The 25,426-nt window shown below is 38.7% G+C and overlaps 1 protein-coding gene across 6 annotated transcripts; it reads right to left on the reverse strand.

Annotated features, from left to right (window-relative positions):
• Positions 1-559: 559 nt before the first annotated feature.
• On the reverse strand, positions 560-24,518 carry rufy3 (RUN and FYVE domain containing 3). Of its 6 annotated transcripts, none has more exons than XM_022202585.2 (18): positions 23,961-24,518; positions 16,795-16,968; positions 16,440-16,557; positions 14,975-15,076; positions 14,494-14,617; positions 13,483-13,547; positions 11,943-12,008; positions 11,787-11,856; positions 11,563-11,652; positions 10,710-10,793; positions 10,027-10,194; positions 8,450-8,547; positions 5,700-5,819; positions 4,614-4,737; positions 4,448-4,533; positions 3,295-3,322; positions 3,104-3,181; positions 560-2,073 (listed from the first exon to the last, which is right to left on the reverse strand). In XM_022202585.2, exons 1-18 carry the CDS (start codon positions 24,214-24,216, stop codon positions 1,930-1,932), a joined length of 1,995 nt encoding a protein of 664 aa, XP_022058277.1. In that variant the 5' UTR covers positions 24,217-24,518; the 3' UTR covers positions 560-1,929. The 6 variants fall into 6 exon arrangements, with proteins under 6 accessions (XP_022058277.1, XP_051806577.1, XP_022058276.1 ...); XM_051950617.1 differs by having other exon boundaries at positions 560-1,991; positions 4,448-4,536; XM_022202584.2 differs by having other exon boundaries at positions 4,448-4,536.
• Between the last annotated feature and the right edge of the window lie 908 nt (positions 24,519-25,426).

Here is a 25,426-nt window from a genome sequence, read left to right on the forward strand (position 1 = left end):
TACAATATTATTTATCATACAGATTTGGCTTTATATTATGTACTATCACAAATTATCTTACTCTTTTAAAGTTTAGATGACATAAAATGTGACTTTTTAACATGCTGGAGATGTATTCTCATTATTTTTGTTAATGGATATTTTTTTCGCTTAATCCAAATGTTTTAAATGCTTTTTTGTGAATGTTCTTAAAATATGGAATCAATTCAGTTATTTTTAGGATTTTTACTCATTTTAAAAACTATTTACAATCATTTTCTTGCCAAATTTGGGTGATTTTTTTTTTTAATAAAGGGAAACTTTTAAGTAATTATTGGAATTTTCTTCCTGAAAGTTTTGCAAATTTTCAGAAATTTGGGGAATTTTTTTGCTGAATTTTTTTTTTTTACTTTTTTTTTCAGACAAGGAAGCAACATTTTTTGGTACCCATAAATGAGGACAACAGGAGACTTAAAATTACTTATTAGACATTTTAAAAGCTCCTTTCTGGAGGGGCTGCTGTTAGTTTTTGCTTTGCAGGAGCTGAAGATGATCTGAAATAATCCAGAGCCGAACACCATTGAGATCCGATAAAACTTTATTGTTGATCGAAAAAGCGTTTTTTTTCCCACGTCACACGTCAATCAGCGTCGACAGGAAATGAGCTCTAGTTTTCAATCAACTAAACGTGAAGACGGCAAAGCTGCACTTCAAAGCAGCCGGACGTTCAGAAGAGCTGAGACGACTTCACCCAAATATCTGCACGTTAGCCAAGAGATGCTAGTTAGCCTTTTGTTAATGCCACAGCTAACAAACACACAGCGGTAAAAATAATACCCAGAATATTCAGCTTTGTAAACATAAAAGAACAGCCTCATAACTTGTTAAATATTTGCCTTTTCTAAGACTTCCCCAGTAGAGAAAGGTAGCTTAGCTTAAAGACTGAAAACACAAGGAGCTACGTTAGCTTATTTCAAGTGCACTAATTAGCACATAACACTCTAAAAACTGCTTTTTTTTTTTTTTTTTTTAGGTTTTTGTGTAACAGTAGCTTTGTGGAATTTCCACCCTTTGCATTGTTTTGGCACTTGGATTTTAGTTTTGATGGTAATTTGTTAATTTTTAAGCAATAAAGGTGAATTTTGTCACCTGCAGGCAGCGCTAGGCTAACAGTTTCCCTTCGTTTTCAGTCTTTATGCTACCCTAAGCTAATCGCCTGTCGTTCAAGCATACTAAACAACTGTTCCTTTGATAATTCTACATTCTGAACCCCAGCTGGATGATACGTTCATCAAATATTGATATCGATATTGCGATAAGAGACTAGATATAGAAGCACATTTAAATATATAATCCAGTCTAGTATTTTTGGTTTTCATACATTGTGATATAACTTTCCTGAACTCTCTGTGAGAAATAAACTTATTTAGGAAACGTTTTGATTCATATTGTCAGTATTTCCCTGAATCTGAAGCTGCTTTATGCACAAATTGTTAGAGTGGATCATGAATCATATCCAAATACTGACAATAAATCTAGTTTTTCCTTCGTTTTTCTCTCCATTTAAAAAAAAAAAGAGAGGTTAAAATGATTAACTTTGCATCAATAGTCCACTTAGTGGACACTGTGGAAAGTCAGTTTTTGAACATGAGATGATTCAAGTTGTCTATTAATACCCAGCCAGGTGCCTTTTTCACATAGAGTGCAGACTTTCACTTTAAAACCACCAATAAACACGATATGAAACCAGGAAATGAGATAAATGGTTTTCTTGGTGTTTTTAATCGGAATAAAAACCTGCAACATGCGGCTCTCAGCGGCACACATTTGGAAACTTAAAGTAATTAAAATAACCTGCACAGTTCAAGACTCCAAGGATCTTTCATGACGTTTGAAATCAAAAAGTGCTTTTCTTTCTGCGGCGTCAGTTTTTACTCTTCTGGTTTGGGATCATGTCGGTGTGGAGGCGTATTGCTGGAGCAGCTGGGAGTAGCAGGAGCTGCAGACCGTCTCTGGGAGGATGGAGGAGGGAAGAGGAAGCTCGTTGGACACACAACTCTCACAGAAAACACCGCTGCAGTTCTTACACTGTTTCTAGAGACACAAAGACACACAGCTGTGAAGGACAGAGGAGTCTTCAGCTGACAGGTGGATGAACTTCTCAAGAAAACTCTGATGTTGGTTTAAGAGGAAATCGGCAAATATTTTGAATAATTAAAAAATATCTTTGATTTGAATCTCTGAAGCTGTCTGGGTGACCCCAAACTTTTGAACGGTAGAGTAGGTCAACTTTAACTAATGTAGAGCAACTTTAATATAGAGCAACTTTAACTCATTTAGAGCAACTTTAGCTAAAATAGAGCAACTCTAAATAATGTAGAGCAACTTTAAGTAAGGTAGAGCAACTTTAACTCATTTTTGAGCAACTTTAACTTATGTAGAACAACTTTAAATAATGTAGAGCAACTTAAACTAAAATGGAGCAACTTTAGCTAATATAGGATTTGAAGGATATTTCCAGATCTGTTTTGGGTTATGTAACCACAAATCATAGAAGTGTTATACTATTGACGTTAAAGTGATTAGTTTCCACCTGTATTGCTAAGTATTGCTTGAAATGGACTAAATTTTTTGTCAGAGGATGAAATTTCTTCCATTTTCGGACAGAAGCATGAGACCCGCTGATTTATCGAGTCTTACTTCCTCAGTTGTTGCCATTTTGTCCTGCGAACCATCTCTAGCACCGTGTGGTAACAACTACTTGACTTTTTTCTTCCTAAAAGCACCTGACTTTGTCCTGCTCATGAGAAATGTGGCGCCTGAACTGATTCGGACGTGAAGATAGCAGAAAAATTTGACCTAAATGAATTGAATAGGGAGAAAAAATAAGCTGATTTCATTGTCGATTCTATAAAAAGATGTTACAATTGACTGTTTTATTACCTTTTATTAAAATTTGAGTTTAAATGTATAAAAATGACATACAGGAGGCTACAACAGCAACAGGCAATGTGATGTTTTGAGACACTTTAGTAAATATTTCAGTAAATGTATGACAGCTCAAATCCTGTTCACTATTTGAAACAACCTAAATGTTGGTGAGAAATGTGAAAATAATCCGTACCTTTGTCTTCAGGAGGGAGTCGTTCTGTTCACACATCGTACACATCGATGGCTCGCTGATCTCCAGGAACGGCTCGTCCTGAAGGATAACAGTAATCTGGCATTAATTCAATAAATCACTGGATAATTGGTTGTAAATTAACTTGTTGATGAACCAGAGCAGCAGAAAAGATACAAAAGGTCAAACCTCACCTGCTCATCCTCATGATGTGACAGAGACCTTTAAAGTAGAAGTGAGACGAGACATAAAGAAGTCAACATTTTAACAAAACAAAAGAAAATTCTATAAAACTGTAGACTCTTCATTAGCCACATTCAGTCCAGTTTGATCTCAAGTGGGCCGGACCAGTGAAATCAGAGCATAATAACCGATAATTTTTCCTTTGTTCAGGTGCAAAAATGTTCAACAACTTCCACATCGCAGAGGGTCTACAAAAGCACAAAACATTTAGTCACAGGTATCTGGAACTGAATGATATAGAATTTTACTTTATGATCAAAACGATAAAAGTCGGACAAAAAAAGGCAGAAAACAACAAAAAACAAGACAAAATATTACAAAAATGAGACACAAAATGACAAAAATGACATGAAACAAAACTAAGAGAACAAAAAATTTGACAAAAAAGCTACGAAGCAACAAAAAAATGGAGAAATTAAACAAAAAAACAGACAAACAAGACAAAAAAAAACACAAAACGCTCCACAAAACAATGAATAAAGCAAAACACAAAATGCCAAAAATAAGACAAAAAAACAAGCAAGACAAAAAGGAAACACAAAATGACAAAAGTCAGACACAAAAAAGACCAAAAACAACAAAAATGACAAAATATTACAAAATGAGACACAAAACCAGAAACAAAACAACAAAAAAATGAGACGAACGACATGAAACAAAACAAAAAAAGACAAAAAATTTGACATAATTACAAATCGAAAAAAAAGCCAAATGAGACAAAAATGACAAAAGCGAGAAACAAAATGACAAAAACTAGATGAGGCAAGCGAGACAAAATAACACAAAACGACAAAATTAAGACAAAAAACACAAGACACAAAAAGGAAACACAAAACGACAAAAACGAGAAACAAAACGACAAGTCAAACAAAACAAAAGTAAGACAAAATATCATGAAAATTAGACAAAAATGAAAAAAGAACAACGAGAAATCGAGTATTTTACTTTATGATCAACTTGTCATGATCAAGAAATAATTTTAAATTTATACTTTTACAAATTTACCATCTGCACTTAATGTCTTGTCTGTAATTTTTACTCTTTACAAAGTCGTCCTGCGGGCCGGATTGGGCCTCATGTTTGACACCTCTGTTCTAAACTTACAGGCTGGAGCTCAGACTGGTTTTGTCCTCTTGTCCACTTTGGAACTGGTCATTCTCCCTTTCCACTGGTGAGGATTCTGGGAGCTGCTGCTGTTAAACATACATATTAACACAAACAGCTGCAGCTTAATGTTTGTATTGTAGCTGAAATGTGAGTCCAGACCTACCTTTGGTATGTTCTCTGGAGGTCTCTTCTCCCTCCGAGCAGCAGCAGTCTGTCTGGATGCAGCTCCAACATGATGATCAGTCCTTTGTTCTCGCTCTTTTCTCAGCTCCTGCTCCAGATTGGACCTGAAACAACAAGATCAACCCAAAACAAAGTAAATGATGCAGTCGGTAGGGTTGGAGACGGATGTTTGAGTGGAACTTCTTGAGTCTGTTTGATTTGTTCACCAGAAGCTGTGAGCTGCTCAGGATATCCAGGTAAACGGAGGAGTTTGGTGTCGGTATTTTCAGCCTTATCTGGCTCAGAGAACTTAAGAAAGACTGATCCAGTCTGTCTGAACCTGAATGGAGTTTTGTTGGCTCCATGTACCTGGTCTGGACCATACCTTGTGGTCTTTTTGCAAATTGACATGTTTTACTGCTGCTGGTGAGTTTGGAGACACAGTAGTTGGTGGAATCGGAACATGTAGGCCGAGATGGAACCTCAGCTTGGAAACTTTGTGGGGATTCTTTGGGTCTTTCGTGGAACCTTTGCTTGAAGAACCAGATGGAACACTACTCTAGCCATATTTAGAATAATCGTGACGGTTCTGATCTCAGCCTTTAGTGCCTGAACCGAGTCCAACGTAGAGCAAGTGTAACTCATTTTATAGCAACTTTAACTTATTTTAGAGCAACTTTAGCTAATATAGAGCAGCTTTAGCTAATTTAGAGCAACTTTAACTCATTTTAGAGGAACTTTAGTTAATATAGAGCAACTTTAATTTTAGAACAACTTTAGCTAATATCGAGCAACTTTAATTTTTGAGCAACTTTAATTAATTTTAGAACAACTTTAACTAATTTTTGAGCAACTAACTAATGTAGAGCAAATTTAACTCATTTTAGAGCAACAGGAGTCTCCAGGTTGAACTGAAAGTATCTGGGTTTGGGCGATGGAGGAACTTCTTGGTTCAGTTGGGTGGTAGAACGGGACCGTGGCTGATATGGAGTCAGGGTTTGACGGTCTTGTCGAGGGATCCTCATGAAACCTAACAGAACCATAGAGGATATGACAGTAACCCTCCTGTAGTTCTCTCAGATCTTACCTGTGTTTCCTGAGCTGCTCCACCTCCACCTGCAGACTCTCGATCTTGTCTCCAAAGTCCTGCTTGAAGAGCCGGTTGGCCTCCAGAGCCAGATCTCTCTGCTTCTCAGTCTGTTTGCATCTGGTTCGGGGTGAGCGGGTTAAAACAAAACTCATGGTAAAATAAAAACTAGATGGTTTGGAAGACAAAATAAAAACAACGCAAACGTGACAAAACGGAGTCTGAACCCAATGAGGACAACAATGGGGAGACTTTAGCCAAAGACGAAGCAGCAGCAGGCTGTTGTTTTTTATTGTTTTATTAGCCTAATGATTACTACAGTTTACACCAATGTTATGTTCACATACAGTTCAAAATTAATTCATTAATTTTGCCCTTTTCGTCTGACTTTATCTTGCTCCTTGGCCGGCCTCTGACACTCAGCAAACAACAACAAAGCTCTTGGATATCGGTCCCTATGCATCGGATTGTTTAATTCTCTTCAGTCTCTGGAAGGAGCCGAACTCTTTGGAACAACATTACAGCAGATCCGCTAAATCCCAAATATCCACGACGTGTTTGTTGGCACATCAGTCCACACCATGCCATGTACTCGCCTCATGTTTGACTGAAAGCATTAACGGGGTCGTTTTAAGAAATGAAACTCAAAGTATAAACCCGTCAGAGAACACAAAGGTTACGGGCTGCTAGGAGGATCGACTCGGTCCACACTAAAAGCTCATGCTGAAGAGCCACTGCAGGAGGTCGTGGGAAGAGGTTTCTTTTTATTTTTTTTAAATTTTCAACAACAAAGGAGCTTCGTACAGAAAAGATAACATCCTAGTTTGGTTATTTCTCTATTAGGCAGGGTTGTATTGAGACGTATGAAAGCGGGGAGCTACTGCTGCAGCTGGAGCAGCTTCCCTGCTGCTGAGTTCAGGTTTCTGGCCTGTTTCACCACATGTTTGTCACTGAGAGGGAGGTTTTAACAAAGGCAAATGAGGAAAAAATAATGATAATGGAAGTGGAGAGAGAAAAAAAACGACATAGATAAGTGTTTCTGTGATAAAAAAAACTATCTCTGCGGTAAATATCAAAATTGGGGATGTCCCGTTCAAGTTGTGTTTGTAACCGAACCAATCAAAGTCTTTTATATTTACTCCGCAAAGGAACGTGGTGGAGTTATGTGACGATCAGTGTACGTTTGTCTGTCTGTCTGTTTGCTTGCAACATTACTCAAAAACAGACGGATTTGGATGAAATTTTCAGGGAAGGTCAGAAATAACACAAGTGATTAGATTTTGGCAGTGATCCATCAGAAATCATACAAGGAACAACTGATTATATTGTGGGGGTGTTTGAGTCCCATCAATTCCCATCGCCCGCTACATATTCAGGTCACGTGATCCGGTATCTGTACATAGCGTACACATGTATAACACACGCATGTACTCAGCGCAAAGTAATTTTTTATTAAAGATTTCATCCGTCAGAATTGATAGAATGTCTGAGCAGACTTGGTGGAGTACTGCGCTTCTCCTGTTTAATGTCTGCTGACACCATTTCCTTTATAACACACGCTTCAAGCAGAGTAAATTAGCTGTAGTACCGGGTTATGCCACCAGGCTTACTGTTTAATACTGTAGACATCAGAGGAGGGGTCAGTTCCATGGTGGCAAGCAGAAATCTTTGTGGGCGTTTAGCTAGTAAATGGGCACCATGAAGCTTAATGACCTCCGCCCGCTGTTTATATATATATATATTCTATTAAGAAGGAATAAATTAATACATTGTTTCTTAATCTCAGTGGCAAATTGAAGAGCTACTATTGTGGCCCTTATTACACGTTGTGGCTTTGCAAGCAATATTCATGCATGACCAATAAAAAAGTGCTGAATTTATATGATCATTGAATCAATTATTGATTTAAGTCTCTGTACATATTAAATATACTATTAATGATTACAACAAATTAGGGCTGGGACTTTAACTCATTAATTTTGATTAATTAATTACAGAAAAAATAACTTGTTAAAAAAATAACACATTTAATTGCACCTTACTCAGTTCCCTAATATCTGTCATACCAGTAACACTGCTGCACACTCCAGCCCAGTAGGTGGCAGCAATGAACCTAAAGTGTGTTTTCCAGCCTTGAAGATTCACAGGAATCACTGTCAGCGCAGAAGAAAGTCTGGTGATGGAAGATGGGACTGCATTGAGCTTGTTGGGCGGAAAGTTTCCTTTTAAAAATCTTCCCGATGCCAGTTTGGATAAAAGCGTGATTGTGTGTAAATTGTGCCACAAAGAGTTTTCTGATCACCTCAATGTAAAACATGTTGCTGTTAGCACCAGAGCTAACGTTAGCTACAACAGTCCTGGTAACGGCTAATGGCGTAGCCATCCCATAATAGACCACTTTTCAAGACACTGGAAGTGCTTGACTTTACAAAGTCTTAAATTGTTGAATGTAATCGCTATAATTGCACTTTGAGTTTGCAGTAATCTGTGAATGTAGTAGACAGATGGAAAATGCAGATAAATATGTTATTTGACAAAAATGTGATTAATCGCGATCAATTCATTACAAAGCCTCTAATTAATTTGATTAATTTTTTTAATTGCGTCCCACCACTTCAACACGTTTGACTGCAGATATAAAAGGACTGGGTTTGGGTTCTTGCTGATACTGTTAAGTTAAAAACTGTCCTGATTGATTTCGGGACATCCCTAATAAAAACACATATCATGATGTATTACACTGTCCTCACCTGGTCTCCAGCTGTTTTATGGTCCCTGACATCTGGTTTATTTTCTCCTCCAGGCGCACGATGGCTTCACTCTTCTGTTTAGAGCTGGCATCTGCACTCTGAGGGACCAAATCAAGGTTAGTTGGAGGCGACCGGAGGCAATAACTCAGTGGAAAAACTCTATTAGAGGCTTTTAGGGTTACCACGGCAACTTCACCCTTTTCTTTCCCTAACGAGGATGCACATGAATGTCACAGGTTTGTCCTTGTTCTATTTATCCCCCCACTGACTGCAAAACATTTCAAAGCAGTGTTATTATTCCATAAGTCTTTGTACAGCGATATAATCCTAAACCAGAGGCTGATTAAAGCGCTAAAGCCTTGTTCTTGTTGACCTTCTAAGATTTGCACTAAAACCTACTTACCAGTTTAATTAATGACTTTAAATCAGTTCTTTTCTTGCTTAGGGTTGTAACTGAGCTGAACACTAAAACTGTCACCATTAGAACAGGCTACATCGAAGACGTACATTTAATGCAATACTCAATCATAGATCTATTTGTGTCTAATGATGGGGAAGTGACACTATTCAGACAATTAACTCACATGTTCACACAGTGTAGATTGTTTGCCAGCTTTCCCTCCTGACTTTGGCTTTTTAGTCTGTATTACATCTTTACAAATTACTGTTCTGGTGGGAAATATGTCCATATATGGTCATCTGGAGCCACTTTAACCTCAATAAACCTGCTCATAGCTGGTCAGAACCTCTGAGTTTTTACTATGCCAAGGAACGTGGTGGAGTTATGTGACGATCGGCGTTGGTTTGTCTGTCTGTCTGTCTGTCTGTCTGTTAGCAACATTACTCAAAAACAGAATAACGGTTTTGGATGAAATTTTCAGTGAAGGTCAGAAGTGACACAAGGACCAAGTGATTAGATTTTGGCAGTGATGCAGCTTATAGTCTTATAGCTGCCTGCTGATGGTCACATGATTGTGATCCTACTATGAATCCACCACTGAGGACTTATCAGGATTCATCCGTCAGAAATGATACAAGGAACAATTGATTAAATTGTGGGAGTGTTTTTGAGTCCCATCAATTCCTGCCGCCCGCTACATACTTGGGTCACATGATTCAGTATCCGTGCATAACGTACACATGCACATGTGTGTGCACAGTGCAAGGTCATGTTGTTTGTGGGTACATCTACATTAAATGGACACATTCTATGGTGGTGTGATTTCTGCAACAAATTTTTTCAAGATTTCATCCTTCAGAAATCATATGACTGAGCAGCCTTTAACATATTTCTTGTTTAAGTGAGTGCTTAAATTACATATATTGAATTAGAATTAAATTTGTGTTTAAAGCTTTCCTCTACAAACATGAAGATTGATGTGAATTACCATTTTTTTTTAAAACGACATGCAGTAGTATTTCCAAATCAATCAGTCTCTGCTGCTTTTTTATTTAGCCTTTATTTATTTAAACAGGTAGGCTCACTGAGTTACTAAGTCTCATTCTCAAGAGAGACCTGTCCACCACAACTGCTTACACTAGTTATGCATCGGTCATAAACCTGTCAGCATCTCTACCTGTGACTTGTGGCTGAGCTGTTGGTTGATGGCACGAAGGTCTTCCAGCTGCTGTCTGAGCTCCACCAGAGCGTCCTGCTTCTCACAGATGTCTTTCTCCAGCATCTTCATGGACAGCTCCATCTCCTGCTTCATCCCGATCTGCACCTCCAGCTCCTTCTCCACGTCCTGCACAGAGGCCAGTCGAAACTTTAGACTTAATTTGTACATCAGAAAAATATCAGTCTTGGTTGGGTATAACTACAGGAATCCACACCAACAACATTAAATGAATCATAAATCCAGTCTAGACATTGTTAATGTGGTAAATGACTATTCTAGCTAGAAATGTTTAATGGAATATCTCCATAGGGGTACAGAGGAACATTTCCAGCAACCATCACTCCTGTGTTCTAATGCTACATTGTGTTAGCTAATGGTGTTGAAAGACTCATTGATGATTAGAAAACCATTGTGCAGTTATGTTAGCACATGAATAAAAGTGTGAGTTTTCATGGAAAACATGAAACTGTCTGAGTGACCCCAAACTTTTGAACGGTAGCGTACAAATCTCAACTAAAACATGACAGAAGTGTTATCTGCATGCACAGTAACCAAAACAGACTTTCTCTGCGAATAAAGAAACACTACGTTGGCATCTACTCCTCATTATTAAAGCAGAGTCACATCAAGCTGAAACGCACCAATCGAAGCAAAGTTTCCTCTTTGAGCTGCTTGCGTGTTTCACCCAGAGCCTGTCCATCTGCTGCCAAGTCGCTTCTTAATGCCTGAAAGAAAAAGAAAACAGGACTGCTTGCTTTAGCCCTTCAAGAATCACCTTTGTGCTCGTCTGTCAGGACATATTCCTACATTTTTTTACAAGCTGTAGTGCAATTTTTTGGAATATTTTTATTTGCTTTACATCAATATAACCCTTACATCCCAAATTTAATAATAGGTACTGACATATGTCTTAACTTCGACAATAAATTGCTTAAAAGTGCAATAAACATTTAGCACATATATTTAAAAATACAAAACTTGCATAGCTGTATCCCTCAAAAGTTGCACAATATCCCGTGGTCTCCTACATAAAGATTTTTGCTTTATTGTGTATTTTTACAAACCCTTCACTGCAACTAAAAAGCGCTCTGAGACTTGGTGAATGTGTGAAATGTTAGTGTAACTCCCCACATTTTATATGAAAAAAGAATGACCGATCAATCTCATCTGGCTTCAAATCTACCGTCAATCAAAAATGAATATGCAATTGGAGCGCCCACTCTATGCTAGGCTCTATAGGGTTAACAAACTGTGTGTTGTTTAGACATTTAATACGACCTACATATTATTTTAGGACTCTCATTTGTTATAGAAATGAGTCTGGGGCACAGTCAGACCATCTTGAGGCTTAATAATGATCATTTTCATCCGTCACAGTCTAAAAATGAGTTTCTGGATGACTTTTATGATGAAAAATAAGAACTTTTGAGCATCACTGTGAATTATAATCATTATAAAAGGAAAAAAAATAGTCTAAATTGAAGATATGTTCACCTTCCTGGACTCCAGCTGATACGAGCTCTCCTCCTTTACTCTCTCCACGTCTTCTTGTAAAGTGATGATCCTGTTATTTGCCACTGCGAGCTATGGAGACACAAAACAGCTCCGTAAGCCCAAAATAAAGAAAATACCTGCAGCAGGAGGGCTGAGGTACGTTTAGAGAAAAACACTGGTGAGGAAATGAAAGGCTCTTTGAAGCTGAGCTCCATCAGACTCACCTCTTCTGTCAGCTTTGTGTTGGACTTTTCCAGAGCGTCCACCTTCGCCTGGAGGTTATTTACTGATGCGCTGAAAACACAGACAGGAAATATGTGAGGAATTAACCTGAAGAAGAAGAAGAAGAAGAAAGAACAGAGTTGATGATCAGGACAAACCTTAAATGTCTGTTCAGCTCCTCGACGTAGTTCTTCTGGTCGAGAATCGCCGTGATCTGACCGTCGCTGAAACAAAGAGAAACATGAATTTAGCTGTTATTATACATAATCATCCCAATAATTACTAGTTTAACATTTGTTGCGGCCTCCTAAATAACATGTAATGTTTTTTATGAAACACCAGAGCACATTTATATGTAGATTAAAAAAAAAAAAAAACAGCTGCAGAAGTTTCTGAACTATTTAAACAGAAAATCACATCAAAGAATAGCCGTTTGCTGTAAACCATGAAGACGTAAAGAACAAGCAGAAAACAGATGTTGTTTACCACCAGATAGTTAAGTGGAGCAGTTTATTGTTCATTTCTGTGATTTATCTCTGTCTATTCAGCAGGTCCTCGGTTTATGACGTCCTCAACGTAGGGCATTTTGTGGTTACGTCACCATCTCCTATAAGAAAGGCTTGTTCCATCCTTCCAATGTACACCATTTGCGACATTAAAACAAATTTTGCGCATGAACTAGTTGGCGAATACATCGTCACGTGGTGCTATATGAGGAAGACGGCTTGGTTTCTCCGGTTGTACGCCACCTTGGATTGTGCTACATTCGCTAACTTTCTGTCCTTCACGATGGTTTCCAAGCACAATCTCTATGGAAGTGAAGTTAGATATAATAAAACGGTGGTGAGTGACAGAGGTACTTATGTACAGTATGCGAGTTCCAACTTACAGTGAAAATTGTGTTGTGTCGGGCTGTAGGTGTCCTCGGATTTCGAGGACACCTCTGTACATTTTATTTCTACTGCTATAAATTTAGTACTTGCCACAAAGTCTTCCACAATTATGCAAACAGAAAGCTGTGAACCGATTGTTTTAAAATGAAGATAGTGTGTAAAATAAACAACAACAACAACAACATACGGACATGTAAACAAGGTAAAAAACTTGATTTTCACCACAGGCGGCCTTTAATTTGTCAGTCTGTGAAACATCTGCTAAACCAGATCACAGATCAGATTAAAGCTTAAACTATGTCTAACAAATCAAATAAACAATAAATAAGGAATAAAAATTCCTCCTTTTACAGACTGCGGACAGTACAGAAACTTACTCTATTGTTCAAAAGTTTGGGGACACCCAGACAGTTTCATGTTTTCTGCGAAAACTCCCACTTTTATTGATGTGCTGGCATAACTGCAAAAGGGTTTTCTAATCATCAATGAGCCTTTCAACACCATTAGCTAACACAATGTAGCATTAGAACACAGGAGTGATGGTTGCTGGAAATGTTCCTCTGTACCCCTATGGAGATATTCTATTAAAAATCAGCTGTTTCCAGCTAGAATAGTCATTTACCACATTAACAATGTCTAGACTGGATTTCTGATTCATTTAGTGTTATCTTCATTGAAAAAAAACAACTGCTTTTCTTTTGAAAACAAGGACATTTCTAATTGACCCCAAACCTTTGAATGATAACAGCTGTTTATTAACCAGGACTGTAATAAATCTGAGAAATAATGAGGAAACAGGACTCACCCCTCTGCACTCTTACTACTGTGTCCTCCGTCTTTTAGGTACATTGAGAAATCAATCACCCCGACCTGAAAGTAGGAAAAGAAAATCAATTAACACTCCAATAGTAAAATAAAAATCAGCATGCTGCTAATGTGCATGTGTGTGTGACGTCTGCAGGTTGTCTTAATACATCACGCTAACAACAGGTTAAATGTTTTTAGCATCAAGTCAACACGAGGTTTCACTTCACAATAATCCTGGATTAGAAAGTTGATCAGAAACTGGCCCCCTGCCAGTCCTCCCAGTCATTTGGCCTCTGTCCCAGTTTAACAAGTGACAGAGGAGGAAGAAGATTCCTGAGCACTTTTAAAAACACAATAGACCGTCTGTGAAAATAAAAACAATGAAGGAGACACTAGTTTGGTTGTTGCACAACCTAATTAGGAGCCTTTTAATGAATATGAAGAATGGCTGATGGTACACAGGTCCAAAGTTTTTACCTTCAGCTGTCTACTTCAGTTTCTAGGCTTTCCATTAGTCTCCTAAGACTGTAGACATCTTTAAAATCTTCTCTAAACTCATTCTAATCATGTTTTAGGGTTAACATTATTTTACCTGTTACTGGAGCACTAAGTTTTCATGTTTACTTCTAGATATGTAAGTTGGTTATTTTTCTGCATCTTTATCTTTTACAGCCCTTTCTGACTTTGTTTTACATGGTCTTATACGTATACATCTGCGCTTCCTGTAGACACTACGGTCCTATAATCAAACTTGTTTATGGCTCTTATCCAGGTTGTTTTCTGCTGATTAGATCCTTGCTTGTGTTGTTTCTATTCTCAGATGTTTGATTGTAGAACTGTATACAATTTAATTTAACTTAAAGTAACCAAACTACACACTATTTCTGCTCAAATACCAGAATACCACAAACTAAAGCCACAACATTGTGTTAATACCTAGAAATATGATTATTTTTCCTCCTTTCCTTTTTTGATATGGGCGTTTCAGTGAAAGTTAAAGCAGACTAACCTGTGAGTCCAGATCCTCTCCCTTCATACACAGATTGGCATCAATGACGTTTAGTCCAACGAGCAGCCCAGCGATGACGGCGCCTTCCTCCTCCATCATCAACGCGTTCGGCTCGTAGAATTCACTACAGAAAGAAGACAGGATTGTTGATTTAGATTTTAAACGTTTACTTTTTAGGGCTATAATGTCCGAGTTGGCTTATCTTTTTGGTCATTGGACAATAATCAGTGTTATTCTGTTGCCTCCAACTTGTCCAGCAGCTCAGCTTCTTATCATTTTTAACAGACGACATCACATCACACCTATCCTGGCTTCCCTCCACTGGCTCCCCGTTCGTTTTAGAATTGATCTTAATATTTTACTGATCATTTTTTAAGATCGCCAGGGTTTTGCCCCACGCTACATTTGCGATCTGTTGACCCCTTATAGTTGGCGTAATTTCAGTCAACCAAGACTTCTTTGTAGTGTGGCACAAACCTACCTGAGCAGGTCCTTTCTGTTGATGATGGTCTTCATGTAGTCAGAGAGCTTCTTCTGCATCAAAGCCAGTCGTAACCAGGCGCGACCTCGTCCTAGAGGAGTCCTGGCGTCAAACACGGGAGAAGTAGGTTTAAATATGCTTTTATTACAGTACATAAAAAGACAGAAACTCACAATGTTTAAAACAGTAGCTGTATTTCCATATCCTGTAATGATCAAGAGAATTTGAGGGGAAAAAAGAAAACATGAATTATTCTTGTCTCTATTAACTACTTTGGAATGAATAAACAGCTGTTATCAGAAGGTGGCACTAGAGAAGAATAAGCTGGAAACAAAACCACCTAAAAAAAATTGAAGAAGAAGAAATTAACAAAACTTTTGTCATCCATGGGACAAAAATAGAAAGAATGTTTTCAGGTAGACAAGTTGTAATTAGTGTTTAATGTCAGCTGGTATCGACTATGTTTAATGCTGTTTGCGGACAATGACGAAGAAACAGCTGATCAGTTGTGTGAGCGAATGTTTGCTACAACAGAACTTATTTAGAAAAGGTGTTTCCATCTCCCATATACACTAACATCACTCATCTCCATAGGGGTACAGAGGAACATTTCCAGCAACCATCACTCCTGTGTTCTAATGCTACATTGTGTTAGCTAATGCTGTTGAAAGACTCATTGATGATTAGAAAACCCTTTTGCTGTTATGTTAGCACATGGATAAAAGTGGGAGTTTTCATAGAAAACAGGAAATTGCCTGGATGACCCCAAACTTTTGAACAGCAGTGCATGTGCAATAACTCTGATTTGGAAAAGTGAAAAAAGACTTCATCAAGAAAGTATGAAACTTTCTTCTTAAATTCAGGAAGTTATTTTTAATTGTTATATTAACTGTTTCTGAAGCAATGATTCAAAATGTACATAAAAGTATGATGTCTGTGTAGATTCTCAGTCATCCAGGTCATGTTAATCGTAGAAGCTTCAATAGAAATTCATTTGTAGGTTTTTGTAAGTCTTGAATCAACTCCAGGTGATTCAAGACTTCCAAGAACCTACAAGAGAAGTCCAGTATAAGTCCAGATGCAGTAGAGTCTTGTAAGTCTTGAACAATTGATGGTGATTCAATCAACTGAAGTTGACTCAAGACTTACAAGAACCTACAAGAGAAGTCCAGTATAAGTAGATTCTCAGTCATCCAGGTCATGGTAATCGTAGACTTCTCTTGTAGGTTCTTGTACAAGAACGTTCAAGAGAAGTCCAGTGGATTTCTACTGAAGCTTCTACGAGAAAAGTACAATATGGAAAGACAGTTCCTAAAGAAAGCTCCAAACTTCAGCCAGTCTTTTGAAGACATGAGCATGTTTTGGCATCACTCTCTTCTCTAATTTAGTTTAAAAAAAAGAAAAGATCACTATCATCAATAAATTCTCAGGGAAAATGATTAAAAGCGACGATAAAGCGACTCACTTGAGGCCTGGCAGGTCTTTTACGCTGGCAGTGATCTCTCCTGCTTCAGGCGTCAGCTTCTCGACCAGCTCCAACGCCCCCCAGAACGACTTGTTCTGACCCAAGAAGGTCTTCTTAGCTGATGATTGACAAACGTGACAATATTTCATTTTGAGGAATACACTGGCCTCATAAGTCTATTAGATTGGTTTAAATGTGACATACAAGGAAAAACCTGAACTTAGAAGGATACGAAGTTGTTCCAACACCTTTCTAAAACCTAAATGTTTGTTTTCTATAACTTGTCGTCCATTACAAAGACCTACAAGAGTCAATAAATATGCAGTTTTTACAGTACAAAACGTGCTTCACGTACTTTTCAGTCCATGTTTCAGACAGTGCTCCATGACTACAAAGAACTGCTGAAGAGGTGCATAGTCGGAGTCGAGTGTACGTCCGAGGTTCAGAGCAGACTCGATCAGGCCCTTGATGCTCAGTTTGGCCATGTTCATCAAGTTAAGCCTTTCGATTGCAATAGGATCCTTGGGATCTAAAAAAACGAAGAAAAAAAAAACAGTAAAAGGTTTTTTTATAGATCTTGTAGTGCTGACACAGTCCAACAGCAGGAATGACTCAGGAGCTAAAACCTACTGAGAGCTCCACAAAAAGGGTTGAAAATAGGAACAAAATCAGAGTTTTCCAGGAAGAAGAAGCCAAGATACACACAACAAGATGATAGAATATAAAAACTATCTGAACTATCTGTAAGTGATGAAGTTAAGCATCAACAAGCACTTTTCAACAAGTTTCCTCATGAAACGGTTTCAGTCATGACTTTAAGAGCAAATTCCATCCATGATCTATGGATATGGACATTATCTATCGCTTCATCCTCTGTAGGGTCGCGGGGCTGTAGTAGATCTCAGGTGACTTAGGGTGAAGGTAGAGGACACCAGTCTATCACATATACATACTGGAACTGGTGGACAGAATATTGTCCAGGTTCTCTTCACAGTCAGGACCTTCAGACCACTCACTGACTTCTTGAGTTTGATGACAGTCGGGAACTCTTTCGACTCTCTGGAAACCAGCTCATGTTCACACTACAGTTGTTTACCTCAGGTTTTCTGCTTTGTTTAATTTTATTTTAATCTGTTAGTTTACCAATTAAACCCCTAAAAATTCATCTCAGCTCATCAAAATGACACGTTTTTTTTCAATGAAAACACTGTAAAATTACTATTTAGATGCATACAGTGATGAACAAAATAATTAGACCACCCTTGTTTTCTTCAATTTCTTGTTCATTTTAGTGCCTGGTACAACTAAAGGTACATTTGTTTGGACAAATGTAATGACAACAACAAAAATGGCTCATAAAAGTTTCATTTAGGAGCTGATATCAGACATTTTCCATGATTTTCTTGATAATAAACAAAATCACTTAAGTTCTTCCATCAGTAGCTATGGCATTGTTCTGCCAAAAACAGCTTTTAGGATTCCACGATTTCTTTTGTCTGTTTTAGTCACTTGATCCACACAGGAGTTAGTACTGATTCATAACCACTGATTCTGATGACTGCAGCCATGCGTCTTGGCATGCTCTCCACCAACTTCTGACATTGTTCTGCTGTCACAGTAGCCCATTCCTGTTGCACTAATTCTAACTATTCTGCTTTGTTTTTGGGCATGTGGTTCTCCATTTAGCGTTTGATGATTTTCCACAGGTTTTCAGTTGGATGTAGATCTGGTGATTGAGCAGGCCAAGACATGGTTCCAATGTTCTGGTTCTCCATCCAGGCTTTAACTGACCTTGCCGTGTAGCAAGGTTTGTTATGAATGAAACTCGACAGACAATCACACTCGTATTCACACCTACAGACAATTTTGAATCACCAGTTAACCTCAGCATGTTTTTGGACTGTGGGAGGAAGCCGGAGTACCCGGAGAAAACCCACACATGCACAAAGACAACATGGAAACTCCATGCAGAAAGATCCCAGGAAAGCCGGGACGCAAACCAAATCTTCTAGCTACAAGTCGAAAGCGCTAACCACTACACAAATACAGTAAAACCTAAAACAATGAAAAGCTTTGAACGATAAACTGGTTCAACTCTAAACGTTTCCCAAACCTACTAAAGTTCACCCTCAGCATGATCCTTCTATACATCTGTGTCTAATGCATTATTTATGTCAACATTTTAACACTGAGAGGCTTTTAGTGGAGGACTTCTGCAGAGTTAATGTTGTCCTGCAGCATTTGTTTACATTATTAATACATTTACACATTTGGTCTGTGGTTTGCTTTTGCACTGACTTTGGGATAAAGCATGAAAATCTACTTTTTGGCACAAAAAATGACTGCAACTAAAAAAGCTAATTAGCACAGAAATCTGACATGCTGAGGCTAAAACTGGACGAAAATATGAACAAGTCAGATTTTAAATGAACAGTATATAGAGAACTAAAATTCAAGCAGCTACATACTGAAATAGAAAGAAATATTTAGCTGGTTAAGAGGGAAATGTTGTATTTTCTGCCCTGTTTAAATATCCCAGACATTTAAATTTCGTCTTAAGTTGTTTGAATTTGTTAGTAACGAAAGCTGCTACACAAATACAGTTATTATTATGACTAGTATCAACACAATATGTGCAGTAGTGACAAAAAAAAAAACCAGCCTGCATATTTATATACAAACCAAACTTATCCTAAATGATTTATAAAGTAAAATAGAAGACAAAAAGATGTTAGGAATGCACAACAATATCTGCAGTAACATTCTTCAAAGCCGATAAGGTACTTAAAATAAATTATCGATAATGCCTGTTGGGCTAAAAATGCAAAGTTTTGTTTGAAAAGTGTCACATAAAAATAAATACGGCACATTTTTACATAGAAGTTGAAGCAGTTTTCTGTTTTTGTACATCTGAAAAGCTTCGTATTTTATCTCTATCGGCTATCATGATAACGACAGGCATAACAATGTTAATTTCTCCACTGGGGAAGCTTAATATTCTATCAAATTGGGTGGAAAAACTTGAGTACCTATCAGCAATTAACCAAAAACAAGCCTGCGTATTGGATATCAGCAAACATCCAACATCATGCATCCCTGCTAGATGCATTATTTTGATACAAACTGTGAGTAAAAGTGTTTGCTTCAACATGATTTCTGCATTTCTTCAAACAAAAATCTATGAGTATTAAGAAAACTCACTAAAATTAAGGCAAAAAAGGCAAAAAATGTTAGAGTTAAATTACGTGTGTAATAAGCATTTAGAGCAGCAGATAGCAGCTTTTCTTGTGATAATATTGCAAATGCATAAAAAATACCAACATAAACTGGAATTAAACAACTGTTGATAGATTAAATGATAAAATATGAGTGAAAAATGTGATACTGAGCATCCCTGACAACAAACAAAGTGATCAAACATGAGCAGATAGTGGTTAGAGATCCACTCTGAACAAAACAAACATTTATCTGTTAACGTTCCTCTGTAGCATCCTTACAGACGACTTTACACTGATGTAGGCTGAAGTGCTGCAGTATTTTATTTGCCAACTGGCCGGACAAACGTCTGACCTGCCTTCCCTTCTTCCGGGACACCGTGGAGCTGCCAATCGGGCCGCTCTGTACAGAGGGAAGGCGTGGCAAAGACGGCGGGGAGATAATTACACGTAAAAGCAGAAAAACACACAGCAGAGAGTGTGTTTTTCTGCATTTAAACACCTGCTTCCCGTCTAGCTGCGAGTGGGAGTTCTACTGTGATGATTTGCAAGATTACACAAAGAGAAATACAGAATATTATCTACCCAAACAGCTCATTTAGAAGCTAATTAATTCTCAGGAGAAACGCGGCACTTCCTGGTTGCTTTGTTGTTGTTGCACACGGTTTATTTACGAGCAGCGTCATCCCGCCGCTCAGCTGAAACCCATCATGACACAGCTCAAACGGGCCACGTTAAAGCATGTTGATGTCCGTCGGACCCCGTGCACCACCCACCACGCCCTAGCAGGGTCTCTCTCTCTCTCTCTTTTTTTTTTTTTTACCTTCGTGGGCCGGCTCCGGGTCCGGCGTGAGCGAGATGTCGTTGAGCTCGCGGAGGCAGAGCCACTCGCCATCGACGGAAACGCGAAAGTTGCACAGATAGATGGTCTCCCGGGCGGCCTGGGTGATCTTGTCCGTGGTGGGGGTCGGGGTTTCGCTCTGAGGCGTCAGATCGGACATGATGACTCAGCTTATGTGCGCGAGGCGAGAAAAGCCGACGCCAGCGAGCGGGGAGAAGAGAGAGGAAGGAGAAGAAAAACAACAGGGAAAAAAACAACAAGGCGTCGCAGCTTTTGTTCCGACGAAGGCCACGAGGAGGGTGAAAAGAGAAGAAGGCCTGCAGGTGTGATGATCGCTGCTGCTGCTGCTTTTCCTCCTCTCTAAGCCTGCATCCTCCTCTCCTCCTTCCACCACTGACTGAATCCAGAAGGGCTGCCCTCCCCTCTATTTCACCTCCTCCTCCTCCTTCTCCTTGTCAACCTCCTGTTATCCCTCTTTTGTGCAGACCAGAGGAGAGCGCGGGGAGGGGGGAGGTGGGAGTTTAAAATGCAACAGAGCACCACCGGCCGCTGAAAAATCACAGCCCTCCTCCGGTCAGCTTAGCGCCGGCTGGCTGTGATTGGGCTGCACTGTGTTGCTGCAGTGAACGCTCCCCGGGTGGGTGTCGACCAAGATGGCGCCGGGGTACAGCAACGCTCAGCGTCACGTGAGCAGATGGTGCATGCGTAAGGGGAAGGGAAAAAAAAGAAGAAGAGGAGGCAGGTCGGGCTGGCGGGGGTCCCCAGAGTGAGCAGCCAAGATGCTAACGATGCAGCAGAGATGCTCATCCATCAAAGGATGCCGACTGCAGATTGTAAATCTGTGGAACTATGAATTTAAAGAAATTTCTAGATCATGACGAGGAAATTTGTTTTGATCGTGGAGTGAAGTACTGGATTATGCTCTGATTAGACTTGTCGGTTCACCTGAGGTCAAATTAGGATGTATGTAGGATCTGAACTAAGATTAATTTGACACCCATGATTTAAATTAAATGATTGATTATGAGCTAATCAGCTTTTGGAGGCTAATTAAAATATTAATTGAACTGTCATTTGAGTACCAAACTCACTCTCTGTACAAAGAAATGACAACTTCAGGAACAAAGTAAAGGACTAATCCACAAACAAAATCTACTGAATCAGAAAGAGGTGGCACAGGTTTGACCCAAATTCCAGAAAATATTCATATCACAACATCACCAGCACTGGCAGAGAATGAGGCACTGACCTACTTTTACATCAGCGTGTTTTTACCTCCCTTTAACCCAAAATATCCGAGCACTTTAAATATTTAGGTTCTTGTTCATCACGTAGCATCATTAGCCTGGTCCCAGATTCATTCTGCAGATTTTACACAACGCTAAAAAGGAATAATCGCAAAACTTTCTGAAGTATCCTCTTTACTTTTAGCGCTTAAATGCATCTAACCTCTGACAGAGCGAGAAAGCAAAGCGAGACGGGTTTTGATGAAGCAGCGAGGAACACTGTGAGGAAAATGAGATTTGAGCTAAAACAAAACCTCCAGATGCTGCGCTAAATTTATCCAACAACAAACAGCGGGCGTCGCAAAGCCATTGATCAAAGCCTGTCAGAACGCAGCACAGCGGAGGGCCGACAGAGGAAAAGAGATGAAGTTTAGAAACCGCACTTATTGTTGTTAACTGACAGAGATGCCGCAGAATCACGCATGTTCAGGTTTTATTTAGGCAATTATGTAAATAAATCTGAGGACCAGAATCAGCTGTCAAGAGCGAGGATTTATTTGTTTCCTTTACAGCAAAATGCGTTCGTTTCTCTCTTGGATTTTAACTTCCTACACTTATGCCTCTTATATTTACAGCATCTTTTATTTAGAATTTCTCAGACTTAGATTTGTATATTTATTCTTTTACGGTCTGTTGTTGTTGCCGAGCACTGCAACTCTTTACAACATGTCAAATTCTTTTTGTGTGAACTCACTTGAAGGCTTTTCTGATTCAGAGTTTTTATTTATTCAGGTAATTTTGTACAGTATATGACATTATAGGTTCTTTACAATTAAGCTAGATGTGCTAATTTGTATTTTACAAACAGCACTGGATCTACATTCTTTAATTTGCTTGCTTTTACAACAAAAATGATCTTATAGCATATGCTAAGAAAACTGGTACAACACAAAATGTACATACTAAAGCATCAAAACAAATCTACAACTGTTCCCCGTTTGAAATTTATAATATTTTACTGACAAGTGTAGATGAAAGATTAACCACTTTGTAATTTAATTACAAAGCTAAGTCACAAGTAGTCCAGCTTGGCGACATTTATTCCATTAATGTAACTTTTTATCATCGTAAAATGTATTTTACTTTAATTAATGTGACATTTCACAACCAGCAACATCTATTTTTTTGGTTTGTTTTCATAAAAATGTGAATAATATGTATATTTTTTAAAGAGGCAATGCATCTATTCTAAATATTATGATATAGTTGATCATATTGTCCTGTTGAAAGTCAAAGTCTGATGTGTTTACTACACTCCAAAGTATTTTTCTGTCATGCCAAGTGTTTAATTACAGGATTTATTGAGCGCACGGATGTTTCCCATAACTACGTTTAGAGTATGACCTCTCCTATCATGACAGTATCTGACATCATACACAAGCAAGTAGCTGAGAGACAATAAAAACACAATTTATTGTTTTATTGTAGATTGTTGTGGTTTACTAAGTTACCGTCGGGCTAAACTTGAAGAAAAGATTCAGAGTTTTCTGTCAACAACAGATTTACTGTGATTGTTATTAATTATTTATGTGGGGTATTGTGTGATGGGTGAACTTTCTCACCTCATCAGCACCTGATCTCTTCTCCTGGACTATTTAAAGTGTTTGTCACCCATATTACTACTGAATAATAATGACAAAAACAACTTTACATAGATTATAGCTGTGATTTTAAACAGGACTAACTAACCTTGGATTCACTGTGGTGTTAATATGGAACACATAGAATGAAAGTAGCATGATCTGTATTTACTAGAGAACAGTGTTTTGTATTTTAAATTCATTTTAGTGTGAAATAACTTGCAAATTATACAGTTTTGAGGTTAAATTCAACGAACTACTGGTTTAGGCTGAAACCCAAATGTGTCAGAATCCCAGTAACGGCTCGAATGTTGAGGTTTTAGCTTAATATTTGAATTATTAACACAGTAAATAACAATGTTTGGTCTAAACCTTCATTTTAAACTTGTTAGGTGAGATTTTCGTTTAAAATGTGCTAAATAATCACAGCAGACTGGAGGTTATCTGGCGTTTTCTGGTTGTTTGTTTCGGGACGCTCCAAAGTTAGCTAACAGTGCTAGCAGCTCAAACTGAAGCTAACCGTTGATTTTCTTGGTAAATAATGCAGTAGCGTTAGATAAATGACAAACCTGGACTTTTAAAACTTGCTTTCCACTTACTTCTACGTTTCGAATCGATCCTTTCGATCTTGAAGTCATACTGTCGAAGCGGGGCTGGAGACAGAGATCCAGCCTTCCCGAACCTCAAGCTGGACGAGTTCAGCGCCTCCTTGAAGTAAATCACCGAGGTCGGGGACAGAGTCTCATCCGGACTGTCGGCGTGTCCGTTTTCATCGGAGGAATTCTGCCTCCCAGAACTTTCAGACACCTCTGACTGCAGAGGCAGATCTCCCGGCGGCGTATCCCGCTCCGCCATCCTCCCCTCCGGTCAGGTCTACTTCATGTGACCGGCGGGTGGGCTGTTAGTCAGCGGTCAGCTAAGCTAGCTAGGTGCGGCTAACTCCCGCACCGCTGCGGTTAGCAAAACAGTCGACGGGCTGGTGAGTCGGTTCTACTCCGAAATGTGATCACTCCGCCTTCGGTCCCGTCCTCCGCAGCCTCCTCCTGACCCGGAAACAGCCGCGTACCAGCATTTTGGTTAAATCTGGTGCTAAATTCGCGAGAGTTTCCGCGCTGTCAGCGATCCGTTCACATGACCAGAGACCATAAACAGGAAGGGAGAGGAGACGCTGGTGGCAGATCCATGACGGAGCAGTTTAAAGCTCCCATGAGTCATTGCGGTTTATGCGGAATTCCGGGAACACTTAGGCCTCTCCTGTCTCTCAGACTCTCTGATGCGCTATTTACACTACCAGTCAAATAAATGGACACACCTTTTCATTCAATGTTTTTTGACTGATTATTTTATACATTGTAGATTAATATTGAAGACATCAAAACTATAAAAGAATACATATGGAATTATGTTGTAAACAAAAAAGTGTTAAGCTCCAGCATTAATCTAACACATCCCTTGACTGTTTACATGTGACAGTATTGCAATATTGCCAACATTTGCACTCAGAATTTATTAATAACTATTATTTATCTTATTTTATTTTCATCCTATTTTCTTCTTCTTCTTATTATTATTATTATTATTATTTCTTATTTAATTTTGAATCTTATCTCATTTCATTTATTTCAGTTGTGTGAAGGGAGTTTGCAAAATAAGAATTTCATCATTCAGGGTAACGACTGTGTTTCTGCTGTGTGTATGACAATACAGTTCTTGAATCTTGACATTCAACATTTAGAAATACAGCAGTTAATTGCTTAATTCCCTCACAGATCTCTGCTACATAACTTCAACTAAAACCTCACAGCTGTACGAGAACATCTGGCAAACACTTCCTTAACATTCCAAACCTCTTCACTGCTTCATCAACAAAGTGGTATAAACAGTAACACAATCAGCACAATGCAGTGTTCATGACCTTAACAGGATTCACTGTCAAACAGTGTCAAATAGTGTTACATATTTCAGGGCAATTCAAGATGCTCAAAGATGTGATTCTTTTAAACTGGAGACTTTCCACCACCTGCAGACATTAGTCCAGCAGCTCTTGTCTTGCCAGATCTGTTTA

Source organism: Acanthochromis polyacanthus, chromosome 7 (assembly GCF_021347895.1).
Source record: "Acanthochromis polyacanthus isolate Apoly-LR-REF ecotype Palm Island chromosome 7, KAUST_Apoly_ChrSc, whole genome shotgun sequence".
In the NCBI taxonomy this organism is placed as follows: domain Eukaryota; kingdom Metazoa; phylum Chordata; class Actinopteri; family Pomacentridae; genus Acanthochromis; species Acanthochromis polyacanthus.